The sequence below is a fragment of the Oryzias melastigma genome, linkage group LG7 (assembly GCF_002922805.2).
Source record: "Oryzias melastigma strain HK-1 linkage group LG7, ASM292280v2, whole genome shotgun sequence".
NCBI classification, from domain to species: Eukaryota; Metazoa; Chordata; class Actinopteri; order Beloniformes; family Adrianichthyidae; genus Oryzias; species Oryzias melastigma.
The window spans coordinates 11,893,839-11,920,356 of NC_050518.1; the positions used below are offsets into that span (position 1 = coordinate 11,893,839).

Here is a 26,518-nt window from a genome sequence, read left to right on the forward strand (position 1 = left end):
ATAGTAAATGACAAAAAAAATAGTATTAGGTTGAATTAAATTGACTGAAATTATCAGTCCAATTTATCCACCAAAACAGTTTCACAGGACCTTTAACTATTTTTGTCTCCTTTTCTTCCATTTTTGAGTAACATTATTTTGAGTTTTTCCACACTTTTGCTTAGCCCTTTTATAAACAGTAAAGTATGTGTAAAGCATGCAATTTGTGACTAGTTTAAGTAAAATGTTTAACTTTATTACTATCTTTAAGTTAAAAAAAATCCTCTCCACAAACTGAAGTTAGCTCAAAGTGTTGTGTTTTCTCCTCAACATAACAATAGTTCAGTAATTATTCAAAGCAAATGGTTGAGTGTCCCTCCTACAGCGGTTCTTTGCCAAGTTTCACTTCCATTATGAAGCTAAACTTCAACAGCTGGGTAGTTAACAACTGCTAAAACACTTACTGTCAACAAAACAAACACAGACCGAGGATACATATTTGCAGGAATAATATAATAAACAAATCAGACTTACCTGAAGGACCCAGATGTCTAATATTGTTTTGAGGACAAATGGAGATATGCAGATATTTATTACCAAGACAAAGCGAAACCAAAGCTTTTGTGAGCCATTTTGGATTCTATATGAGGATGCAATATGACTAAATTTAGAACAAAGCTGGCACTATAAACTCTCCATGTACACACTAAGATGCCAATAACTGAATATGAAGAGAAAATGAAATGAAAAGATGGAGAGCTTATGAGTTCATATGAGATCCTCTCTTAGAGTCTGTTATTCCTTCCTCACCCAACAAATTATTTGGAGTATTCCTATAAATCAAGGTTTATTGCTGTCTTATGAAACTTGCCGTATGGGTGTCCATAAAATAAAATTAAAAAAAGGAGAGTGGATGCTGTGTGTCATTGTGTATTTAGTATCTGTACTTAAACCTCCGAGTTAAAACACAAACTCAAAGTAGCGCAAATTGGACTTCCACCTTCAACAGAGAAAAGCATAAATCTTCTTTTACACAATTCACACCTCCAGAGAAATGTTTGGGGAATAAAACGCAAGTGTCAGTCATTATTTTATTATAAAGGAAAAATATCTTCAAGTTACCATTTGAGCCCCTGGGTGATGTATACAATTTAGGATCAAGTAAAACATGCCAAAAAAAAATAAAAATACCATGAGAAAAACTCTTCTCAAGCGCATACAATTCTGCTTAGAGTTCAAATGCATAAACATGCTAGACTGGTTTGGAAAATGTCAGTAATGATAGGATCAGTCTATCAAACAACCCTAAAATGTTTTCCCTGAAATAAAAACATTAAGCATACACAGTAGTTAATTTGTAGATCACTTTCAAAGAGGAAAAAGTAAAATTTGTCTCAGTGTTGTGTTGTTAGTGTGTTCTTTTAAAGAACTTTTTCAAAGTCATTGTAGCTTTTAAATTAGTCTTGATATTCTTGTGTTTTAAGATATGATAGTCATGACAAGAGCCTTTACAGCAGGGGTGTCAAACATACGGCCCGCGGGCCGCATCCTGCCTGCCAGATGATGAAATCCGGCCCAGTCATCAAGAGAAAAAAATATAAGGACATTGGGGGGAAAAAAGCAAGTTTCTTTTCCATTCCTGTGGCGAGTTATGGTTATTTAAAGAAATGGCCGCAATGTGCAATTCTGCCACTAGGGGAAGCAAAGGAAAAGAAATACCGGCATAACAGGAAATCAAGAAATAAATTTGTAAGCGCTTGCTACGTCTGGGTAAGATGCAGTTAGGAACCCTGCCACCCTCGCCACTTTAAGCTGCTATAAAAATTATCAGGTGTGAAACCACAATTACCAAAATGTTGCTGTCAAAAAGATAATAATAATAGCTCTAATAATAACAATATTGTTTTCGTAGTGAGAAAAAAAAATAAACAAAGCTACAGATAACAAGTTGATGATAGGTTATTTTGCTATCGGGTTGAATGTGGTCCCAAAATTGCCTTAGCCAAAATGTAAAAAACAGTGTCATTTTTTAAGACATTTTCTGCACTGCAGCAGAAATTTATTTGAAATACTCATCTAGGTTGTGGGCGAGTCTGTTGCCCCAGAGGTTAGCTCCGCTAATTTTCCTAACAGGCCTTTGTTTACACTTTCTCCCGTTAGTTCATAGACCTCACAAACCAAAGCAACAAAAAAAAACCCCAGCACACAATATCAGAGCAATCGTACAGTATTGAGCCAGAAGGCAGCTCAGACGAGGAAAATGAAGACATACTTGGTTCTATTTGTCTGGAAGTGGATGTTTCAGAATTGGAACTTAGAAGGACATCTTTGGTCCACTTATGGTAGTTGCTGCATTATAAATCAGAGCTTTTTTCAAATATCCAGTTTTCATCTGATCCAACAAGATTTGAATAAAGAAATAGTCAGAAATGCAGTTTTAATTGTAAATTATTGTTTACATGTCCTCCATTATGAGAGAAATGCTACAAGAACATGTTAAAAATGTGATTTTCATTGGAGTGGGTCAGTAACAAGCGTACCACATTTCTTGGTAGCTTTACAATTTGAAAAAATGATGTGGCTACTGCAGGAACTCATTTTAGAGCTTAACCTTTAGCCATCACCGCCACCACTTTAGACTGAGATGACAACAGGAAATCAGGTTTCTTAGATTACACTAAACAAACCATTGCTTGAGCACACTTTTCCTGTTGTTTTCTCCAGTAGTTTTATTATAAAGGGGCAAACAAATTTGCCTTTTGATGGCTGAGTCCAATGAAGCAAAATTTTCCTGGATATATTGTCCAGTAGCAGCTGAATTTGGTTCATGATTAGAATATACTGTAGATCATTGTGGGTAGATCAAAGAAAGTTGAGACTATTTACTACTTTGGGAAGGCTGGAAGATCCAGTACGTGTTTAAACTTGCTAACTCCTGAGTCCAAAAGGGCATCCATCTGGAGGTATGTTTTTTTAAAGAGTTTCATACTCTCTGCATCTCATTTCTTGTACAGAACTGATATATTAAATAAATTTGCTTTGCTGTTTTTTGCCTGAAAAGTTGCCTAATTTCTATTAGCACGTGTGTGCGACATGCCCCACTTAGCTAATCTTTGACTGTGCCGTTGCGTAGCCACTTGTTACTCGCGTTGCTTGGTCACCGAAACGAATCGATTTCAGAGTGCAGCTGGGAAGACTACACATTTGGGTTTAAAAGTGCATTCAAGGAAACAAAAAATGACTGTGAATGAGGCTTAAGAGAAATTGGATCAAAAGTGAAAAAAAAGCATACACTTTGTCATTTTTAGATTTCCATGTTTGCCCATCTGTTCACCTAGTTTACCGAGTTTGAAGGCGAACGGAAACCGACATTACGTCCACAAAGCCTCATTGTTACTGTTAAAGACACGCATGTCTAAGCAAACACTTTAGGGTATGCACTAAGCATACAGGCTTACAAAGAGCTCACGAGGAACAAGGCCCACTGGTTCTTGCACCTTGGGAGTGGCTTTTTTTTCTTTTTTTTTAGTGTCTTTCCGTTTATAAAAATGTTAACAGTTTTCACTTGCTATATTTCCTAATAAATATATTAAAGTTCACAGGACTTTTAAGTTTCTCTTCACACTTTAATTATGTAAAACATTTGCCTTTTGGCAAGTGTATATCCAAATTCCTCAACTGTGTAAATGTCAGGTTTAATTCAGAGCTCTGCATCAAATATACCAGAAAACAAAAAAGCAAAAATAATTTATAGGTACAAGAGAGACCAAAGGTAAATAGGTGTAGCGCAACAAAAATACTTTTACGGCGCATCTGAATATTCTCCGTTTGCACAGGATGTCAATACTTTCACAACAGACTGGGATGGCTTATAATAGAGCTGTGATGAACAAGATTTGTGTTTAAATGTGGCAACAGTCGGCAACAGCAGAAATAAGTGTATAATAACAGTGGTCTGTAATGGGTCTGACTCTCTTCATTTATTAGGAGTTTAAACAAAAAAAACCTGATGATTTCTTTCCTTGTATCCATTAAGTAAACATAATTTTTACTATTGTAAACACAAATACAATCTCAAATTTTTGTGCAACTATTTTCATGACTATACATTAGACCAAACTCTTAAACCAGCCATCACTAAGCACACCTTGCCTAGTGCTGGGCGATATGGAAAAAAAAAAAAAATGTATTTCACAATATATATTATTTTATATCACAATAACTATATTTTCAGCTATTCTCTAAAAAAATAACAAAACTGTCGTTACTTACTTTTCTCTGACTTAATTCTTTTCCAAATAACATGTTACTGAGTCGTCACAAATGAGAAACAGTTTTTTTAAGTACACAACAGTTTTCAGTTTCTTAGGAGGAAAAGATATTTTTCCACTAAAGTTCAGCAATAAAAATAAAAAAATAAAAACAATAGGAGCGATAGAAGAGAAATGTCACGATAAACACTTTTCTATCCCCCACACTATATGTATTGTCATATCCCCCAGCACTACCTTAGCATTTACTCTGTATTGTGTTCAATCTTTGTGATGATTATATAAGAAAAGTAAATAAATACGCAGATATAAACAAAATACAAATTAGTTATTACTTTATTTGTTTTTGTCTAGTTAGTTTTATTTAAAGGTGTAGACAATATATCATGATATTTCATTTGGCGATACTTGTATCAATTTAAAGTGCTGACAAGACAGTATTTAATTAATTAATTATGAGCATCCTGTAGTGTCTTACTTTTGTTTTCCACCTGAACCCCCGACCTCTAGTTGGCAGCACTGCACACGGAGCTCCTTAGAGCAGCTCTACACCACGCCCACAACAGCAAAGGGTCTCACGAGAACAAGCGTGTGTTAAAAAGTTCAGTCAGTCTTGTGGTTTTTGTTGTTATGAGACTTGTACTACTTAGTTTTTAGTTGGGATGGGTACCGAATCGAAACTTTGTGCCACGTTGCTGCCAGTATCAGAATACAGTTGCAGTGCTTAATGTTGTGATCATTAAATAAAATGAATGTTACCATTTTATTACAATGCAAGACGTATTAATATTCAGTAGTGTTTTTTCAGCTAGTGTTTTATACTCTCAAAAAAAAGTGAAAAACTGTTCTGGTACAGTCTGGAAATATATATCACAATACGTATTGTATTGTGAAACATGTATATGCATCGTTTAGTGAAAGATGTATTGAAATACGCATCATGTTAAGAGACATCTATCGAGATACGCATCGTACTGCCAGATAAAATCCTGTCAGCTACAGTTGTACTCTAATAAACAAATATTACATATTTAATCTTTAAATTGTTTTAACAACTCTTGAGTCAGTAAATAATAAGACATTAGTACCCAAAGATGAACTGCTTGTTTGCCCCCTTTGTTGTATATGTGCAACTCATAACCTAGATTCTAAGGTTGACTTACCAGACGCGCCAGATGCTTGTTTGCATCCTGATTCGACCTTCCCCTCCCACATAACTGCATTCATTGGGGATGACCTTTAACCCCTGCCTGTCAATGCAAAAGCCTTAACCTCTTGTAGTCTGGCTGTTTTAAAAGAGGCCAAAAAAAAAAAAACAGAGGGACAAATGTAAACGTACCATTCAGCTCCAAAATACTTTTTTTAAGATCAGTTTGATAAAAGATAAGCTAAGCTCTAAGCAATAACAGCAATGGCCTGTTCTTCCCCGTCAGCTGCCTGGATGTCAGTTAGACATCACACACTGGAGTGGGGTGGGGGGGTGTAGCTGTTCCCCTGACTCTGACCTTCAACGACAGGCTGTAATATCTCCTTTGAAAGAAAGGGATTGGTTGTGACGAGGTTAAAAGGGGGTTTGAAAGGTTGTGGACTTTACTCCTTCCTGATTGCTTACTTGGTTAAAAAACCTTACTCGCCGCTCATGCAGGCCTAGTCCAAAAGCTGGTTAGTAATTATGAGCCTCCTTCCCACTTCATTTAACTAAGCACGCTTTGGAGTCCTGGTTCTGCTGACTCAGGGTTTTCCATTCATGTTTTCCCAAATGTGGTGGTGGTGAAACCAACCAAGGCCAGATAAAAGAAATCAAATGTCTTATGGTTTTTTCCCCAGCTTAATTCAAACTGCTTCTTATTCTGTCATTATCAGAGCCCTGGATCTCCGTCTGGTGAGTATTGACGGGTCAAACCCCTTTTGGGTGTGGGTGAACCAAACAGACAAAAACGGGGGGGACACGAGTGGAGACGAAGTTGACCAAACGGGTGGGAGTGTTTAAAGTAGGTTCAGTTGGTTATGTCTTTTGTTTACGTGAATGAATATACCCAGAATAAGGCACTATTGTTTCTTCCTTGAATCATGCTGATAGGTCTTTGCCCCGACTTGTCTGGAAGGTAGCAAACTAATTTGCAGCATTTGCATTCGGACAAGATGTGGTGTGAAATACAAAATTTAGCAAAGGAAACAGAGCAAAGCATAAAAATGGGTTAACAGTGTAGTACACAAATCGATCATCAAAGATCTTTTAAAACACAAGTAAGGCTGGAAATAAGGATAAGATGCATTACATTGCTCATGATATCGAGAATATCGTGATACTGCAATAATTGATAAAAATCATCTCTACTAACTCAGAATATATGGAAGAACACATTTTTTAGTAATATATTTCCCCTGTTTTTTAGCTTGAACAAAATAATAATACACAACTTGTGTCTTATTTTGTGCAACAAATAACACAAAACAAATAATAGACACTTTTGTGCAACATTACTGAAATTAGTAATACTGTCTTTGACAGCATTGACACCAACTGAATTTGAATTATCTGTAAAATTCAGTGTTAACAATAGTCAACATGAACAACAGGCCCAATTCTTAGTGCAAAATTGTTGTACACAACAGAACAAATATGTAATAATTCAAGTAGCCGTTAGGCACATTGGTGTCCACAACAGCCAGTCTGGCAACGCGCGCCCCCTATCTACCTCCAAAGGAACATCTCACAAAAGGATTACAAATTTAATGTTTTACAGCCTCTTCAAACATAAAAAAAGATAAATTCATGGTGAAAACCCATTGAGAATCAATCGCAGGACTTAATGTTGCGATATATCGCAATATCGGTATTTTGGCACACCTCTTTAACTTGCTAAATTCAATTGGCTGGTGGGCAGTTGCAGATATTCATAGCTTCTGTGTGTCAAACAGCATCATCTACATAACATCTTTAGATTGCTTTTTTTCTCACAAGCTCAGTTCATACAGGCAACAAACGATTAATTGTATACACTCATTTTGTTGGGCATAACTTACAGCACTCATGAGAAAATCAAATGCTTAAACTGACCAAACTGATGAAAAACGTTGCAGTTAATTGAACACCCAAACGAGCCCAAAAAAACCCACCTCTAACAAACAAATTGGTCTATTATTTCCTTTGAATATTACATATTGATGAGTATCTTTACATCCACACAACACCACCATTACCCAAGGAACACTTTACAACTTGTTTTGCAATTTACAGATTTGCATAGCGGTGTGTATTTACTGGTTCTTGTTTATCCAGAAGGCTTTTGGCCTAAAGGTAAAGTAAAGATACTTATACTTATAAGATACTTAGTAAAGGCACCATCTTCTCAATGCAGTCAAAGGTCGCATGAGAGTATTAAACCAGTTTGATGCTTTTATGATGGCTCAGATGTCTATTTATTTAGTCAAAATAGGAATAATGAATGTGAATAGCATTAATAATAATAAATATAATACAATTAGTGTAACATTGTTCAGCTGAATTCTTTTTTGTTCACCAGCAGTAAAAAAGAAACCAATAAGACATAAAAATGTTAACATTCCTGAGCAGGGTACGGATATATCAATTTATTTAAAAAGAAAAAAAAAACTATTGGAACAGAACTCCCTTTCTATTCAAATCCTAATTCCAAATGCAGATGTGGAATTATCTATTTTTATAAGCTATTGCAAGTTTTGATTCATCAATTGCTACTCTGCCCTCATCTATGGATTTGCAGCTTGTTTTGTTGACTAATTAGACTCAATTCAAGAGGATCCAACCATTGACAGAATTAAATAGAGTCCTACTTAATTGACAGTCATGTTTTTCCATATGTATACCGGAACAAAAAACGGAGACATAAATCGAATTGTGAAAGGAAAAAGATAACAAAAAAAGTTGTTCAGTGTGTAAGTTACTGTAGCGCTACGGGGCATCTTGATTTTATGTGAGCTCTCAAGCTGGTACCTGTCTGCTTTGACATAAACTACAATCTGAGTGAAAAAGAAAACTAAAAATTCCCAAGTACCACCCCTTACCCCTCACCGTCCTCTTTCATTTCAACACCGCCCTTGAAATGCGCTCAGATTAGCTCATTCTCGGGGAAGCGTGCACGCCTGTGTGTGCATGCAGGTTAACCTGAAATGACCGTGCACACGATCGGGTCCAGGATACGTGTGAATTCACAGTAGCACACCAAAAAAAAAACTGCACTGTAAACATGACACTGAGATACAGCAAAGATCTTTGGGTCAAACAGGTAATCATTTAACTAGATCCCTTTGTCATTAGACTGTCAACAGAGTCTTTGAAAACAGCCAAACAGTATAACATCTGACCACAAAAGCCCTTCCCAACTGACTTATCTCAATACATATTCCATCCCCCTCTTTTTCCTTCGGTCAAATGATTGAGCAATCTTGGCCATCACTGTGAGCTCTGGCTCTCTTCAGGCATAGTATTTCGAAACTATTCAGGACTAAACGCCAAATATGCAGTCAGTTAACCAGTACGCTCTTACACTCAAGCCACTGTGCATTCATACCCACATGGTGAATTCTATTTATAGTTGAGAATTAAATGAACACACCTTAGACCGAGCTTAAAAATGTCGTAGTTAGCCTAAGTTTAGCTGCTGACTAATGTTCCAGAGACAGAAGAGCTGAGCAAGGGAAATCAGGATCAAGAATTACACAACATACTTTCAGAGCGTGTGTGTAAACATGCAAAAAGCTTAAAATATGACCTTTTTTGCAATTTAAAAGGAAACACATAACTCCAAAGTTAAGGTAAAAAAAAGGTTCCAACATAAAAAGGTATAAAAATCAGCCTCTTCATACCTGTTTCTGGGAACAGGGATGTGAGAGGAGGGAAGGGGCTGTTTTTCTGCCTGTGGTGCATGCTGGCCTTGTGCTGCCTTGAAGTTGCTGGCCGGCTCTGCCTGTTTCCCTGGGTTTCTGGTGTCCAAATGCATGTAGCTGCCTGGCAACTGCCCATTTATGCCTGGATTGGGAGTTGAACTAGCCCTCTTCAGAATTCCAGTGGAACCAGAGTCTTTTTGGTCCCTGAGGCCAGTCTAGAAAAAGAAAAAAAAAGAAAAATCAAACAAAAAGCAATGTTTGTTTATCATTTAGTCCAGTTTCTGATGAAAATCATGCATGTGAGACATTTTTCTGAAGAAAAAGAAAACATTTTTGCATTTACAAGTATTTCTCCTTTTAAATTGCTGTCAATCAAACTGTCACAGACAGGCTCTGTTTGAATTAATGAGCCTTTACGTCAAAACAGCTATACTGCACATGCGCTAAACCTCTCATCTGGCCCGGCTAGAGTGTCTAGCTCAGGTGCCAGAGAAGAGAAGATGGCATCTTCCCATTGACTGCGGTCAAATGATCCGCCATTCGCATTTCGGTGGTGAAATCAGCCGTCACTGGATTTTTTTGTACGAGTTTCATACAATACTTATGGTAGCAGGGCTGAGAACACTGGAAAATCTTCGCGAAAAGCCACAGATCTTTTTGATGATTTTTTTTTTTTGATGATTTCTGACCACAGAAATGTAAACGGCGGTACATTTGACCGCAGTTGTAAAAGATTGAAAATTAGCGAAAGACCGTTTTGATGTTAGCTTTCATTACTTTCAAAAGGACTCTGCTCTGAGAAACCAATGGATTGAATTTAAATGTCACTGAAACGTCAATAAGCATTCAATAATTAGCTAAAATAGTTTTTGGTGAACTGGAAGGAGAAAGAATCAGGCTTTTTGGTCCACAAAGCTCTTCACTTCCTCTCCCGAGCTGAAATACGGCTCAGAGTACAATTGGACATTACCCACATTGCTTGACATTTTTATGTAGAGCGGTGAAGATTTAACGTAGTAAGGCACAGAGCTATCATAATCAGGCAGTGGGGATCAGGGGTGGAGCTACTCAGCTCAGCTCCGAAAGCCACGCCCCCTCAGAGGAGATTTTGGAAAAGGAGGCTTCAGATCAACGTGAAAAAGGACTTTTTAAGACATTTAGGTTGTGGAATTTTGGTTAAAAACTTCACAAGCATAATTAAAACACAGGCAACTTTTTTTTTAAAATAAAATAGAAAATTGTCATAGGGGGACTTTACACATCGATTACTAGAAAAAGTTTGGTTTAGATATCATAAACAAATTCTGTTCTTTTTTTCCATTCACTATCCAAAGCACAGCAAACAAAAAGTAAAATAAATGCTGTTTTGATTCTAGCTCAGCGAGGCTGACGGATGTAAACAAGCAGTTATTTCTGTCCTTATCTGAATATAATAGTCAACGAACCATGACACAAGTGGGTGTGGTAACACTCCAAAGAGATTCAACTGCAAAATGGCATCATTATATTATAGTCAACATAAAAATAAAGGGAAAAAAACATAAGGATGTGTTTTAGGAAGAATTCAAACTTAAAAAAAGTAGCAAAGTTGGAGAAAATGATTAAACTTGTAACCACAGTGGTGTTTAAAAAGTAGGTTGGTAGTAGTTTTGTCTACAGTTGGGCCTTGCTGTGCAGGCAGGAAGCCCACGCTGTAGCTCCACCCTGAAGTATTGGGGGAGGGGTGACGCTCGACAGCTAAACAGCCCTGCCCCCCTTTTCTGTAAACTTTGCACACAGAATGAGCCGCCATTTAAAGCGGTTTTAACACGATTGAAACACTTATAAAAAGCTCCGCTTAAAGGCAGTCGGTGGATTTATATTCGTCCCAGAAAAAGAAAACAAAATAGTTGTATTTTGAAACCCTTGTGTCCAAACGAAACATTTTCATTTTATATACGTACAGTAGGAGGAGCAGCTTCTTGCAAGTATGACCGTCGGGAACCGTTAAAACGTATTAGCAACATATGCCATCGCTGTTAACTATAAACCCTACTAGCATACTCCACCACAACACGAAAAGCATTATGGGAGATCATTTTTACACATATTAAGCGGTAAATGTAGGGTTTATTAGACCGAAACATAGTTATTCCCGAAGCGAAAAGAAAAAAGACATACTTTTTCTGTGTCCTGTAGAATTCGACCGCCTGGAGTTAGTCCGCTCCCTTTGGACCAGTCCTTCTTTACCTCCGACGTCAAGTCGTCCACCGCAAATTTATAGAGGATTGGGCCGTGCGTGTACGCCTGCATGGAGCTGCTTTTTTCCACCATGAGGACCCTGGTGTCTCGGAGAACGGAGCGGCCGGCCCGGTAGTTGAAATCCGCACCGCCGACCCTCGTCCCAACCGACGACTTTTCCAAAATGTATTTGGACTCCATATTACTTAGATGTGACGAAGAAAACCCGGCTTTCCGTGCAATTTATTGCAAACTGCTGGAATTAGATGCATTTATCGAGATTGCCGCGAGTTGTTAGAAACTGCTTTTTTAAGGTTTTAATTTATATTCTAGTCTACATTTGAAAGTTTCCTAGCACCGCAAACCCAGGATATCCAAAAAGCCGCCCGGTCAAAAGGATAAAAAGATTGTTTTGCCTTTTTCCTCCAAACGACGACACGCCTCCTTTACCGCAATCCGATTGGTTCGACGTATACATAAACATTGCATATTGGCACGCGTCCACAGCGAGGCGGCCTCTGATTGGCTACTGAGGACATGTCAATCATGGTTTTTTTCTAATCGGAGCAATGTGTTAGGCAGAGAGGAAGGGGCGTGACCAATAGTTTACCGGCCGGTTTCTGTCGACGACAAGCCGCGGTGGTGCAAGGCAGGACAGATCGAGCCTGCAGAAAAAAGCAGCTTGCAGGCCTTTGAGCAAAGTGCGCATGCGCGTGTATGTTTGTGCAATTCAAACTGTAGCTTTGAGACTAGTTAGCTCCAAAATGCAAGACTTTTATTTTGCATTTCAAAATCTTGTGTTTTTTTTTCCTAAGACTTGAACAACTCTTTGATGTTTTGCAGATAAACAAGTTTAGTTTCAGATAGAACATGGGTCTGCAACCTTTAACACTAAAAGAACCATTTGGTCTAGTTTCCTAGAGCAGAACCCAATGGGAGACAAAAAAAGCACCATATTTATGTTTTTTGTCAATTAAACATTGATTTATAAATTAATTAAAATATTACAATAATTCAATTTCAAAAGTATGTTTGTATATATTTAACAGTTGTAACTTCTTTTACTTTTGAGAGCAGTAGTTCCTTTCAAAATAAAACCCACCATGTGTCAAAAAAGGTTCTCCTGCTACACCAGGTTTACTTACATTTAAAATGCAAGACAAACGTGGCATTTTTATCATTAGGATTTTGGTGTGCCACCTTCACTTTTTTCCCTTTTACTCTCAGATATAAGCAACCTTTTAGTAGAATCTATTTATTAAAAAACATTTAGAATAAACTGAGCTTTTTATTGTCATTTTCTAAGATGGGAAACACAAAACATGTAACTCTAAATCATTTTAAAATGCATTGGTTAAAAACTTTAACCACTTTGGTGTGATTTACCAAAATAAAACAACATTTGGGGACTTTTATTTGACTACCAATGAATTAAAAAACACAAATTTAAAGAACATTTCTACAGAATTTCTGTTTTTTGCTTAGTTGTTTGACATGTTGAACATCTAAGTAGAAATGACAAAACTTATAACGAATCTTTTATATATTCAATAGTTAGCATTTTTTACATGTGGCTCAGGAGCCACAGGTTGTAGATCCTGGTCTAGGAAAACTTAAGACAAGGATTATTATTTTATAAATTGATTTTAAATCTAGTTTTGCATATTTCAAATCTTGACTTGTTTACATGTGTGGTCTTCCTTAAAGTAAACTTTGCATCACTCATACAGATTTTAGATCATTTTAATAGATAAAACTATGCAATATTTTGTCAGAAAATATCTGAGGACATTTTTACTGCATGATACCTGATCACACTTAAACCAATAGCAGAAATGAAACACACAATTCATGTATATTCGCCACTACTACTACTACTACAAAAAAAAAGAAAAGTTTATTGTAACAGTTGAAAATCCACCCCTATAAAAATTGGGTTTTGGGTGTTTTAACATGTTTTTCTCATGACAGAGGAAAATATTTAAAAAATATTAAGATTAACATTGCATTAAAAAGTATTTCTTTAAAACAGTGAACCAGGGGTAGATTAAACAAAAGCTTGTGTGATGTTTAAATTACTATAGCAAGCCACAAGCCCCATACTCCACTCCATTCCAATCATTGACATATATAGACACAGACAAAGCAAGGCTGTGACATCACCAACACCTTACCTTGGGTTCTAACAAAATGAAGTAAATTCAGTCGCCATTTCTCAGCAGAACGGGTTTAACCATTTTGGGACCAGATGATGTTAGTAGGTGGAGTCTGAGTCATTATTTCGGAGTTATTATTTCTATGGCAACCACTCTCGCTAATCAGGAGCGAGCATGTCAAAAATGCATCCTCTTGCAGACGACTAGATCCATGCACGTCTTTGTTTTCATCGTCTGAGCTGCTTGTCATTTTCTTTTCATCGGTAGTGTTACATTGAGGGTGTGAGGGGCTGTAAGCTAGTGGGAGAAAGCATAAACAAAGGAATCATAGGTAATGACTATACCAACAGTCCCGCCCACAACTCAGAGGTGAATTTCTGATAAAATACTGCCTCTCTGCACAAACTATGTCCTAAAAAAACAACAGTTTTTTGGGCCATAATCACCATAATCATAATAAAAAAATCCCACTGCTTTCACAATATATCAAGATGATCAGAGTGGGACTTTAATAGTATTTATGTGATGCTCAACATTTTTTATCATAGAATATGACACAAACAATCATGGTATAATGTGCCACTTTATTAGAAAAGTAAAAACTCACTTTTATATTTTATGAAGGGTCATATAAAACATTACAATCTTTTGCATATCTGCACTGTCACACTATATTTTATTGTATTTATTCTTCTTTTTTTTTAAACTAAACCCTGTGCTTTAAGAACATACAACATTGGCTACAGCTGTCACAGCAGTATTGGCCCATAATTATATGATTAGACAGTTAAACAGCATTTGTATCTGCATGGAAAGCATGGAAACATTTTGCATCCACATAGTACAATGTGTCTTTGATAATAATATCTTTTGTTTTTTTTAGGTCAACAAATATACTGTATGTTACAATAGAACAACATCAGAACAGCAACAGAGTATTTTACACATTTACATCTTCTTAATATATTTGTGCAATGAACATCTGTCACACTCAAGTGTCTAACAGCGTTCAATAAAGTATATCATATCAGTGCTTTACTCTCAGGATAAAAGAACATTTTGACACATTAGGTGACAGCCACAGTAAATAAATAAATAACCAAGTGTGATAGCGATTTCCAATTTGCATTGTTTAAGAGAAGCTCCATGGGAACTTGTACGGAACGGCAGCTGTTGACCATTTCTCATATCAGACAGTAGCTGAGCTGTTGGTGAATAGCTGATATCAGGCCGGGGTTGACTTGACCCACAACCCTTGCCCCTTTCTCAACCCACATATCAACCCCCTCCCTCCCAAGTCCCTTAGAACTGGACATCAAAGGCCCCTGTTTGGGAGAAAATGTGAGTAAAAAAAAATTACAAGGAGAGAGAGGGAGAGCGTGCACGGAATGAACCAGCAGAAGGAAAAACGCATTGTGTTTTTGGGTTCATCTGCCTTTAAAGTCCCCCTCTGATGAAAGTCCAGTTTTTTAGTTTTTAACATGTCTGTGTGACATTTTTTCTTATGAAAGACAACAAATGTAACAAGAAATCATTTTGTTTTTGCATTTTCGAGAATTTCTCCTTTTATTCACTGTCAATCAAACTGTCGTAGAAACACTCTGTTTGAATTAATGAGCCGTCTTTACGTCACAGCTAGGCTGCACATGCGCTAAACCCCTCATCTGGTCCGGCTAGCGATCAGGGGTGGAGCTCCTCAGCTCCAAAAGTCACGCCCCCTCAGAGGAGAGTTTGGAAACAGAGGCTTCAGATCAACGTGAAAAAGGACTTTTTAAGACATTTAGGTTGTGGGATTTTGGTTAAAAACTTCTTAATTCTAATTAAAACACTACTAAGAACATTTTTTAAATTAAAAAAAATCTCATAGGAGGACTTTAAAGGCCGTGCGTGCCCCACCCCTCCCATCTCACTCCTTCCTCCTCATTAAAGAGTCTAGAAAAAACACTGCTAGCCATGTTCACCTCCTTTTCTTTCGACTCAGCTGCTGAAAAAAAGTGAATGCTACTTTGCGTAAAACGGAGGCGTCGCAAACGAAATGAACGAAGTCAAACAATATCAGTTTTCATCTCCATATATCAAAGCATGCACATATTTGATCAAGCAGGAAAAAACTGCACCAACAACATAATAAACATACTTTTTTCATGGCAGTGGTGTGAGCTATTTTACCAATGTTATCATTAGTAAGCTAAAAAAAAAACAGTGCATTAAAATACAGTGTGCATTTCTTTTGTACATATTTTTTGACACAGTAGTATTTATAGATGGTTGTTACTAACTTGTTTAACACACCAGTTTGTCTCGATGTGACTGAGCTTTTTAGTCCAAAAGTTTTTTTCTGCCAAATTTTTCTTTCTTTTTTTAAATGTTCCCCAAAGCAACAAGGGAAAGAGGTTGTTTGTAATGGAAGAGATTTCAGGACAGAAACAAGGAGAAGGAGAATGGAAAACTTTCCAAAGGACACTAGATGGTTATTTTCATGCATCCACAGCTCAGTATTTTCTTTGGAGTCCAAACATTCTGCCACAATTTTTTTAACCACGGTTTTAAATCCGGTGAGCTAAGCGGGAGTTCTGGCTTTGACTGGAGTCCAGAAAGCAAATCAGAACCGCGCTGGAATACATCCTCTACCCTCCAGTGCACAGTTAGGCCCAGCAGTCCTGCAGCTTGCCAGTAAAAAAAAAAAAAAAAAAAATGACAATGGTCCTAAAATCAGTTATTTACAATCCCCAGTGGACTTTTTATTCTAAAACAGCAGAAAACAATGTTTTGTTACTATTATTATATTTATCTGTTTATTTCTCTAGAAAAAAAAGGATCTATCTCTTATTCCTGTCATGCAAGCGTGAGTCTCAGACATTTTTGCAGAAGCCACTCACGGCCCTGTCCTGCTCCCTTCATCTTGCATGACTTTGCTAAATATGTGTGTCTGAGTGGGGGTGTGTTGGGTGTGTCAACATTCCTCGGGCTACAGATGTTTCTCAAATTTGTATTTTTTCTATTTTAGGTTCCATTATCAAGGAGAACTCACTGTCTAATGAAAGGTGTTACTGGTAACATCCGGGTCCACCGATGAAGTCCCGTGGACTGAAGTCAGAAAGCGTCATCCGCTCCTGTATGTGAGCCGGCGGCTTACATAAAGGCCCGTGTTTGCACAGCGCTCCACGATGCCGTCTGCCCGGCAGCAGGTCAGTGTGCTTTTAAACCCGTTTCACATTTGACACGGAAGAGAGAAGCACCGCAGATTTCTGTGACAATGTCATCAGAGATGAGGCATGAGTGTGTGTTTTTTTTTCTCTTTTTTTGGTGACTTTTTTGGTTACTTTACACTTAATAAATATCAATTTTTAATTGCTACACTTTTTTATGAGTTTGCACAATGCATGCAGATTTATATTTAAAGGGTAACCAAACAGGGCAGTTGAAGGCTAATTTGTTGTAGAAGCTATTTTTTCTTTAATAGTCCTGATAAATTGCTTGTCCATCCTGGGATAGGATATCTCCCTCATGTGAGCATCCCTAAGGTTTCTTCTTTTTTCCTGAATCAGTTTTTTTTAGGAGTTTTCCTTACCAGGAGGGAGGGTCTAAGGGCAGGGATAACCTGTTTTGTTTAGTCCGTTTAGTTTTTAGCTATGTTCCTATTTTATGACTTACCTTACCGGCATGAAGCCAAATGAGACAATTTTTTCTTTGTGTTATTGGGCTATATAAATAAAATTGAATTGGAGGCTGACTCTATTCTCAGCCCAGATTTGAAAAATGCAGAAAAAGGGGGCGGGGCTAGTGGAGCCGGACTGAGCCGCGGAGCTGTGGCTTGGATCTATGATTGACAGGTTAGCTTTATAGCTGTAACACTAGAAGGCACAGTTCTTGCACTATTTCCAGCGTAGTTTTTTGAGATAATAAAAATGTAAATACTGTATTTTTCAGAGTATAAGTTGCAGTTTTTTCATAGTTTAGCCAGGGGTACGACTTACACTCAGGAGTGACTTAGTATTTGTATTTTTTTAGACATCTAAAAGGTTATATATTTGTTATGTTCCCAGTAAACACTGGTTGTCTTTTAGCGGTTGTTTACACTAGCAACCGCTAGAGGGCGCTGTATTAAAAGTATTTGCTACTGACAGCGGCAGAAGAAGTGTTGTCGAAAGCAAACATGGAAGAGAATCTGATTATTTTCCCCTTAAACTCTGATAATTTTCTTTATGTTTTTAGCTTCACTTGACTTGGCAGATACGTTCTGAAACGTCAGACTTTTCTCCTAAATGTGCAACTTATACTCCATAGCGACTTATACTCTGGAAAATACCACAACATCAATCATTTTCTAAGTTTTGATTCGGGCCATGTTTTGTGAAAATCGTTAAAAAAATTAGGGAGCTAGAAGGATTGATTTAGAAGTTGACTTAGTGCTTGGTTACCCTTTAAAATGTGTTTGTGTTAGGCAGTGAGTTATACCACGTCCTCGTTTGAAAGTACAGTGTTCACACAAAAAATCAAATGATGGTGCACAAGTGAGTGAATATGGTCAGAGACAAAAACACTTCCTTCTTTTTTCATTGTAAATATGCATTTGGTCAGTATTTGGGCTGGACTAGGCTTAGGCTGGTTCTGAAGTACACACCAATCAAAGGAAGTCTGAACCTGAATTAAGACCCTGTTTGTACCTGATGTCAACACCAAATGGATCCTCAAGTTGACTGACAATAGAGGGCCTGCCTTGTGTCTATGTACAGCAACCTGTCGCTCGGTGAACCAAAAGACCTCTTGAACTAGAGGATTCAGAGGCCTCTGCCAGGCAGAGAGCTACAGGCCAGTCACATACATCTCCATCCCATCGTTGAAGGTGAAGATGGTTGTGGTGCTGGAGCTGTTCGCCCCTTGTTTTACATCACTGATGGTCTCATAGAAATTCTCCCCTCCTGGGAGCCCTCTAGCAAGGGGAGGATTTGGTCCTGAGGCTTGAGGAGCCGCTGGTGCTGGTGGCTGCTGCTGCTGGGTCGCTTGCTTTTTCCTCTTTAGCGTGGCGCTACCCCCGCTTGTGATGTTACTGGCTCCCCCTTGCTCGCGTTTTCGCTGGGTGTCAATGCTAGCATACGCGGGGTCCGACTCGGCCACCGGAGTGGACCAGGACCTGTCGCCTACTGGCTCGTAGCACGGCTCCTCCTGGGAGCGGGCCTGGCCTTGAACTCCTCGGCCCCGGCCTCGGGAACCCTGGTTTCCTCTGTCTCCACCGAAGGAGCGTGGGAGGGTCTTTGCTCCATTGTGTTCCATCGGAGGCCTCTTCTTCTGCGATTTGCACACGATGGAGTAAGTGTCGGCAATCTGAGAACAGATACAGGAGAAGAGCAAGGTGAGTTACCTGCCTATTCTATTCTAGTTCATTCTATCGTAAACATAGACTATGTGAACATACAATGAGCTAGAGTTGATTGGATATGTCTGTTTGTCCACATGTGTTAACAGAGCTCGCTCTGTGCTGTAACCTGACCTATTTTGAACAGATAGGATAAGACAGTGTAAACTGTGTTATCAGTTCAGCCAGTTCCAGGCAGAGAGAGTTAGCTTTGCAGGGGATGGACCTGTTAAAATTTCACCACAACTGCTTTGGCAACTGCCCAGCAGCCCGTGGTATGAAAGATCTGGACGGCGGCCAGCGTGCAGAAAAACAGAATGATTTCAGTGTTCGGGATGAGCCTTCACTCACGCCCGACTGGCTTTAAGCTTATGAGGGTTTTGCCGAACATTGTGCAGGTGTGTGATTCATTGAAGCGCAATTGTGTGTGCCCTTACAGTGATATCTGGACTCACGACTAGAAAGCATGTGTGAAGTCTTGTAAGGAATTCAGATAAACCCGTGCTGTGACCTTTTGGCATTTCTGTGTCAAAATTCCATCAGTGGGGCACAAGAGGAGAGGATTGTGAGGCATGATCTTGTTTACCTTTTGTGTTCACACCCACATTGGTAGACTTTCACTACAAAAACACACAGATTAATCCAGGAATCTCAAACATAATTTACCTTGGCACCACTGAAGGCTAAGGCTGGGCCGTATAGGGTTCCATTTGTGCCAAAAATATGTTTTTGCGTCTACTGGCCATATCTTTGGTCCATTGTCTATGTCTACTGAACAAGTTTATTAAACATTTGTTCATTTCTATGTACTACTGAGCAATATCTTCTGCGTGTCCTGTGAAATGACAAGAGCTAACAATGCTAGCAACTGTTGCTAAGAACTTCTCTGATGACCAGATCCAACGACAATAGGAAAGATGACTGAAATATCACAAACCAAATACAAAGCTTTCATCAAAGAAGGATGGACATGCAGAAGATATTGCTCAGTAGACTTTCAAATTAAGGTGGGGGGCCACAAAGTTTGAGACCCCTGGATTAATCTAAAAAAAAAAAATGTATTACGCTTACCTTCAATACTAGGACTTGGTATCAATAATAATTTCCAGAAACTATTTGATTCAATTCACCAGATCGATTCTCTTCTGATTTTTTTTTCAATTCTTTCAATCCTCTCAAATCCTCTCTTAAATTTGATAAAATTAAATTTTGAGTTTATACAGATTACACATTTAGACATATTTGTTTAGAAACATATTAATTATCTATTATATGTTTTGAATATATTCACATACAGTAAAATGTAATAATAAGATTGTTAATAGCATACAGTGTAACATGGTTTCTCAAAAGGAGAAGTTCTAACAAAGATGGTCATTTCATTAGCATTGCAAACATTGTTCTGCTTCTCCTGGAGGACGTTTCAGTTTGGCCACAAGGTGGCGATCGTGCTATGGCATTACACCTTATTGCAGAAAAAAGTATGAGCAAAAAATGTTGCTTTGGACCACAAATGGTACTTTACAATATATTTCCTTAAAAGAGTTTGGAAAATGATTACCTGTGAGTTTATAAAGATGTTCATTTAGTCAACAACGTATGTTTACGACGACCAAACGTTAGCATTAGCCATCCAATGGGAAATTCCATTAAATGTTAGCATCAAGCTCGTGGACTTCAGCCTTATGTGCTAATTTGATCTCTATTCTTATTAATCGATTATCGCTCTATTAAGCTTAAATCGATTCAAATTGACTAATTGATTTTACCAATCCGCGACCCCGAAAGGGACAAAGCGGTCAAGAAAATGGATGGATGGATGGATTTTACCAACCCAGACCTATTCAATACATCTGTCACATACTGCTTGTGCTATGGAAACGTAATCTGTCACCGTTTCATTTTTTTTCTTCTTCTGTCACAGGCGGATCTGAAGCCGCATCCAGCCCCAGCCCCCACAAATCTGTGACCTTTTTTGAATAAACAAAGACCCCTGCGTATGCTATAAATGTGTGCAGTGTCTGCATGCACACAGGCGAGGGTATGTGTGTACACGCAGAGTGTGTGCAGCAGAGGAAGGAAGTCACAAGATGATGGGGATTTCAAAACTGAGCTACAGCTGTTGAGGAAGGCTGTGTTTTTCCTCCCCGCCCCTCCTCCCTTCACCACTTCTTTCTGCTACGATTCTACATTCAAAAAGTGACAGACTTTGGAAGAAGCAATGTGCATGAAAGATTTGTCCGCTTGTTTTAGAGTTTTGGGGGTTGATATTCGTGCGGGCAGACATGCTCGTTGCAACGTGACTGCGTGAGGAGGGCTGGGCCGCCTTATAAGCTGCGAAGGGAGTGGAGCGGAGGGAGAGGGCTCCGGAGTCGGGAGTGGAAAATTAACACTTTCTGACGGCTGCAACTGACAGACTCCAGAGTATAGGGGCATGTCAGGGCGACGGCGTTCTCTTGAAATGAAACACAATTCACGTCGGAGTAAAAATGAGAAAAGAAGGAGAGGCACAAAGTGTAGTCAAGGGCAGCTGATTTCTTAACCCTTTAACCTCCACAGATGGTATTTTAAAATCAAATAGCTGAGTCCATGAAAATGTAGCTTTATGTGAAACAATGTGCTTTGCAACAGGATTCTACCAAAATAGGATACTTTTTAAGAGGCGCAGAGAAGTAGGCCCTAATAATAGACGGTGGTCTATTTCAGGGATAAACCTCTCTACCCCAACTGCCCAGCCCTGACCCCCAGGCACCAACAAAGTTCCCAAACTGTTAATAACGCTCTCAGTGTGCTACGCTTCATCCAGCAGAGTGCAAAGATTGAGAGGGGGGTTGGGACCGAAAAAAAGTGGGAGTGGATGCATGTGGAAACGCATGTGGGAGTGCGCGACATGACTGGCGTGTGCAGACTTCCCTCTCCGACTGCTGCTGCTCCGCCTCTGGGCCAATGGCAGGCCAGACGGGATCAGCCCCCTCCTCCCGCAGCTCTAAACAGGATGAGCGGGTATGGCAAATGGATAGATGTGTATGTGGGTCAGTGTGTAGCCCACATCCCAGTCATGGCTGATCTGTCAGCTTGTGCTGATCATGCAAAAAAAGCAAAAACCTTTAACCAAGCAGCTCAACAAACGCTGGGATGATTAATATGTGAAAGCAGGTGACACCCAAGGCTGGTCGGTCTAGCTAGATGTTTGCTGAGACAGACTGGGGGTTGGGAGATTGAGGTCAAGGTTCAGGGGAAGGGTGGGGGCTTTGGAGCTATGTAATGTAACCTCTTTCTGTAAGGAGAAACCCCGCATGATTGGCAGGTTACAGGCAGCGATGTTGTGACGAAGCGCCCAATCAAGTGGGTGTCCCCATCGGTAAACACTGCTGTAATCCACCCGCCTGCATGTCTTTCCAGGCATCCCAGGTTTATTTTTTTCCCTTTCCCCGGCGCTCACCAAAACAAGCCTGCACACATAGGATAGTGTGCACACGCACGCGCGAGCACAAGCACACTACCTCCTTTGCCGTCGGAGGAGACGGCTGCCCTTGTATGTTCTCTCCACGGTGCGGCGGCGGCGGGTGCAAGGTAATAATGTCGTCGTCCTCTGGAGGCTTCCAGATGTACTGCTCCCCGTTTCCCATGAACACCGCCTCCTGAGAGACACAGTCAAACAAGGGTCTAAGACAGCTGCTGCAATCACCACGACGATTGTGGATAAGTTCATAGATTTTTCTATTTCTTTTAGTCAAACAGGGACACTGTGACCATGTTCTACTTTAGGTGGTGAATCAGGCTTTTGTGTGGCTTAGCTCTCAAGGTCAAAATGCATTGACTCACCTGGAAGGTGGGATCAATGGGAGCTGCAGCTCTTAATCATTGAATGCTTTTTTTGTCAGTATTTTACAACAGAAAATCTTTTATTTTTAAATTTTACAAAACAGCAGTGGGGCTAATCTACTACAAGTTGCAACTTTTTAATAAGCTCCTGTTTGACTGTGACCAACATGGTTTTATGCAAATATGTTCACTAAATGATATATCCTGGCAGACCCACTGACACACAGACAAGTGTTTCCAAAACAGAAACTCTGCTGAGGTGGCTCATTTCAACACGATTTCCTGGAAAACAGAATGGAGACAGCAAACAGGGTCTTTAAAAGACCCACCCCGATGATCATAACTGGTTCTTATGACATTTTTCTGATAGGGGGGACATAAGCAAAATAAATTAAGCCTAAAATTGCATTTATGAGTATTTCTTTCTGCAAATAGTTGCAAATCAGTACAACCTCCCTGCTGCTCTCAGCAACGGGGAGGGAAAAGGGGGGGCGGGCTTGCTCTGCAACAAAAATTCCACCCAAAACTCAAACTTTCTTATCAACTCCTCTGCAAAAACTATTTCCTAAATAAACGACACAGGTTTTTAGATTTTGGCTAAAAGATGATCAGAGTGGATCGTTCAGGAAGAAAGCAACTGATAAACTTTAAAGTACTATGAAATAATGCTACTGTGAATGCTTTTTGCTGAAAGTAGTCGCTGCAGATGCTGAAGTTTTTTGCTGGAAATGGTGACCCAATTTACTTTAATTGCTGAAGGGATTTGCTGAAAATACAAAAGCTATTTGCAAAATGTTAAATTTGCTAAAAGACTGAAAAGAACTATGAAAGAGCACTGAAGTTGACCTAAATTTCTAAAAAATGTGTAGTAAAATTGCTTGAAAATTCTAAATACATGACAATTTTGCAAAAACATTTAGTGTGTTGCCTAAATATGAGCTTGACTCCAAATTACCACCCCCAAAAACCAAGAGATGCCAAATTAGCCAAAAAAACTAGCTTATTGCTGAAGCAGCTAGACCCCAAAATAGACCAAAACTCCTCAGTAAACTAAATTAGTCAAAAACGCTAGTCTCTCGCTAACATATAAGCTAAACTCACAATTAGGATATAAAAACCTCAATAGATAAAAAAAAATAGCCAAAAACTTCAGCCTGTTGCAGAAATAGAAGCTAAACTCCAAATTAGCATAAAAACCACAAAATAACAAATAAGAAAAAAAAAAAAAGCTAGCCTGTTGCTAAAATACAAGCTAAACTCTGAATTAGCCAATGGAAACATCAGTAGTTAGCAAATTACTCAAAAACGTTAGCATGTTGCTAAAATATTAGGTAGGCTGTACTTCAGTTTTTTAAAAATTACTATTTAAAAAAACAGCCCATGAATATATTTAAGAGACTGTTGCTAATCTACTTAAAATTATATTTAAATTTATATTTTGCTCAGTATTTCAAAAACTTTATGAAAATGATTACCCAAAATAGAAGCAGTAATGTCCTGTACGAGCTGAATGTTTTGATACCAAGATCGCTGATATCGTTGCAAGTGTGATTGAGTTTTTACGTGCCGAAAAACACGGAAAAGAGCAGGAGGATCACTATAGTGAATGCTTACCAAGCATTCATACAAATATTAAAACAGTAACTGCTCCTAAAAAGTGTCACTTAACTACTAGTGATCAAGACCAATTAGTAGTCAATTAGAAAACACCAAGTGGTGTGTGGACATGCAGCTGAGGACGATTAAAATTTATGCCTTCCTTCTGTGCAGAGAGAGTTAGTAATAACAGCCAGAGAGCATAAGGGAGTAAATGGCTTCAATATGTGCACAATATTTATCCTCATGCTGGCTGCTGGCTACCTGTGAGCTCTTCCTTGATGGACTTGGTGAGAGATCCAGAGCTAACACACACTAGCTAGCGTGCACACTCACGAACGCACACATTTACACACACTCATATCCACACGTAGCAGCAGCAGCCGGGCAGCCTGCCAAGCTCTTACATAATCCATCCTTCGTATCTTTGCTCCAACACAGTGGGCTGTGCTGCTCCAAACCCACAGGTGGAATAGACACACGCGTTCACGGACATGCACACACACACTCTGAGGTTTAGCGCATAAAAGTTGAGAAGTGGACCGACATGGTGCAACCTCGGAAAAAAAAATAAAAAGTTTGACAGTATAGTTTGGAAGAACCGTTCAGTCATGTTCCTTCTGATTCCTTCTCAGAAGTGTTTATAACGTCTAAGTCTTCTTATTTTTTGGCCTTTTGGCCACTTCCTTTAGGGGTCGCCATGGCGAATAATCCACCTCCATCTAAACCCGTACTCAGTATGAAATCAATACACTTTTAAACGACAAACACAGCCATACAAAACCTACATTCTGAAGAGTATTTTCTGAAAAGTAGCACTCTTTCTTCCTGTTTTCTACATTTAAACTGACCCAGTTTCAAGACTTTCATGAAGTAAAACTGAATCTTATCTCCAGGACTTGTTCTTCATTTCATTTCTTTGTGAATTGCCTCCCCTGGTGGTAAAATGGAACACTTACATTTGTGAGGGGAAAAAAAAAAAAAGACGGCTTAGAGAACATGTCTTCAGTTATTGCAGAGAAAATGACTGCTGTACCTTTGGGAAAGAATGGAGATGAAACGGCTCCAGCGGTTTGCGTGGGATCTCCTGACTGCGGTGCAGTGCAGGAGGGGCAGCAGAAGGGGAGTCGCTCACACTCGACTGGCTGTCAGACTGGCTGTCAGCGCCACTATTCTCTTTCCGGTTTAGCTTGTCAGCCTGTTTGGGTCATATGATTGAAAACACAAAAATCAGTGAAATAAAATTGAAAAATGAGACTAAACAAATGGGTATAAAGGTATTTTTTATCATGATATTGTGTATTAATAATACTAACTTGTATTTATGGAAGTGATATTAAATTATTTTTTATTATAGTCTAAACTGTTGTCTACCAACAAAACAAACTTTTGATTCATTGCTCTAAAATTCTGAAAATAGAGAACATTTTTCTACAAATTAATATGTAAGTATTTTCTGTTTTCTATCTTTTTTATTTTACATGAGAGAATAAAAACATCCTGTAAGACAGGATCCGTGTAAATACCTTCCTAAACTTTCGTATGGAAGCGTACTCGGCTGAAGTTGGATCTTGAATTGCCAGAGAGTTGACGGAGGACAAAGGAGAGCGGTTTGCTCCACCCGTCCCGTTCCCTCTTCCCAATGTTCCATTATTGGTGCCATTCCCTCTGCCATTCCCTTTGACACCCTGAAAATAAAACAAAACAAAAAAAACACACTTAAGTTATAATTTATTTGTTCGTTTTTAGGGATATTTTTTAATTAAAGTAACAGTCTAACTCCAATGAAAATCGTCTTTTTTGTTGTTTTTAACAAGCTCTTGTTGCATTTGTCTTAAGATGGAAGACATATATAAAATACTTTAAGATTAAATCCATGTTTCTGAGTATTTCTTTGTTCAAATCGTGTTGGATCAGAGCCAATGAAAACCCACGGTTTGAAAAATCTCAGGTTTGTGACGGAGCAGCTATCATGGGCGGACCAATTTCTCCCTTCTTCACTACAATTCTGAATCCTCCACTTGAGGACAAATAGATCTATGAACGTCTTAATTGTCTTTGTCTGAGCTGGTATCTGGCTCAAAAATGTACAGCTGGATAGTTCCAATATTCAATGCCATTTTTTAGATACGCTAATGTTAGCTTGAGCTTGCAAGGAGGTGTAAGCTAACAGGAGAGAGTATAAACAAAGGCATGCTGGGATTTTGACGTAGCGTAACTTTTGAGCTAACAGTCCCACGGACAAC

At 38.8% G+C, this 26,518-nt stretch overlaps 2 protein-coding genes across 7 annotated transcripts in view; both read right to left on the reverse strand.

Moving 5' to 3' along the window:
- The window catches only part of si:rp71-79p20.2 (zinc finger protein 704), a 33,630-nt gene extending 21,523 nt beyond the window's left edge, over nt 1-12,107 (reverse strand). The window contains exons 1-2 of one of the 3 annotated variants that reach the window (XM_024293180.2): nt 11,280-12,107; nt 9,099-9,334 (exon numbers count right to left, since the gene is read on the reverse strand). In XM_024293180.2, the coding sequence (XP_024148948.1) occupies nt 9,099-9,334; nt 11,280-11,540 (497 nt within the window). In that variant the 5' untranslated portion in view covers nt 11,541-12,107. Of the gene's footprint in view, nt 1-9,098; nt 9,335-11,062; nt 11,188-11,279 lie in introns of those variants that run through there. The other 2 variants (XM_024293181.2, XM_024293182.1) reach the window with 2 other exon arrangements.
- Nucleotides 12,108-13,929: 1,822 nt separating this feature from the next.
- LOC112159235 (trithorax group protein osa) overlaps nt 13,930-26,518 on the reverse strand; it is a 58,802-nt gene continuing 46,213 nt past the window's right edge. For all 4 annotated transcript variants that reach the window (XM_024293178.2, XM_024293179.2, XM_036212765.1 and 1 more), the window contains 4 exons: nt 25,799-25,960; nt 25,309-25,470; nt 22,355-22,492; nt 13,930-18,820 (listed from right to left, as the gene is read on the reverse strand). In XM_024293178.2, the coding sequence (XP_024148946.1) occupies nt 18,302-18,820; nt 22,355-22,492; nt 25,309-25,470; nt 25,799-25,960 (981 nt within the window). In that variant the 3' untranslated portion in view covers nt 13,930-18,301. The remainder of the gene's footprint in view (nt 18,821-22,354; nt 22,493-25,308; nt 25,471-25,798; nt 25,961-26,518) is intronic.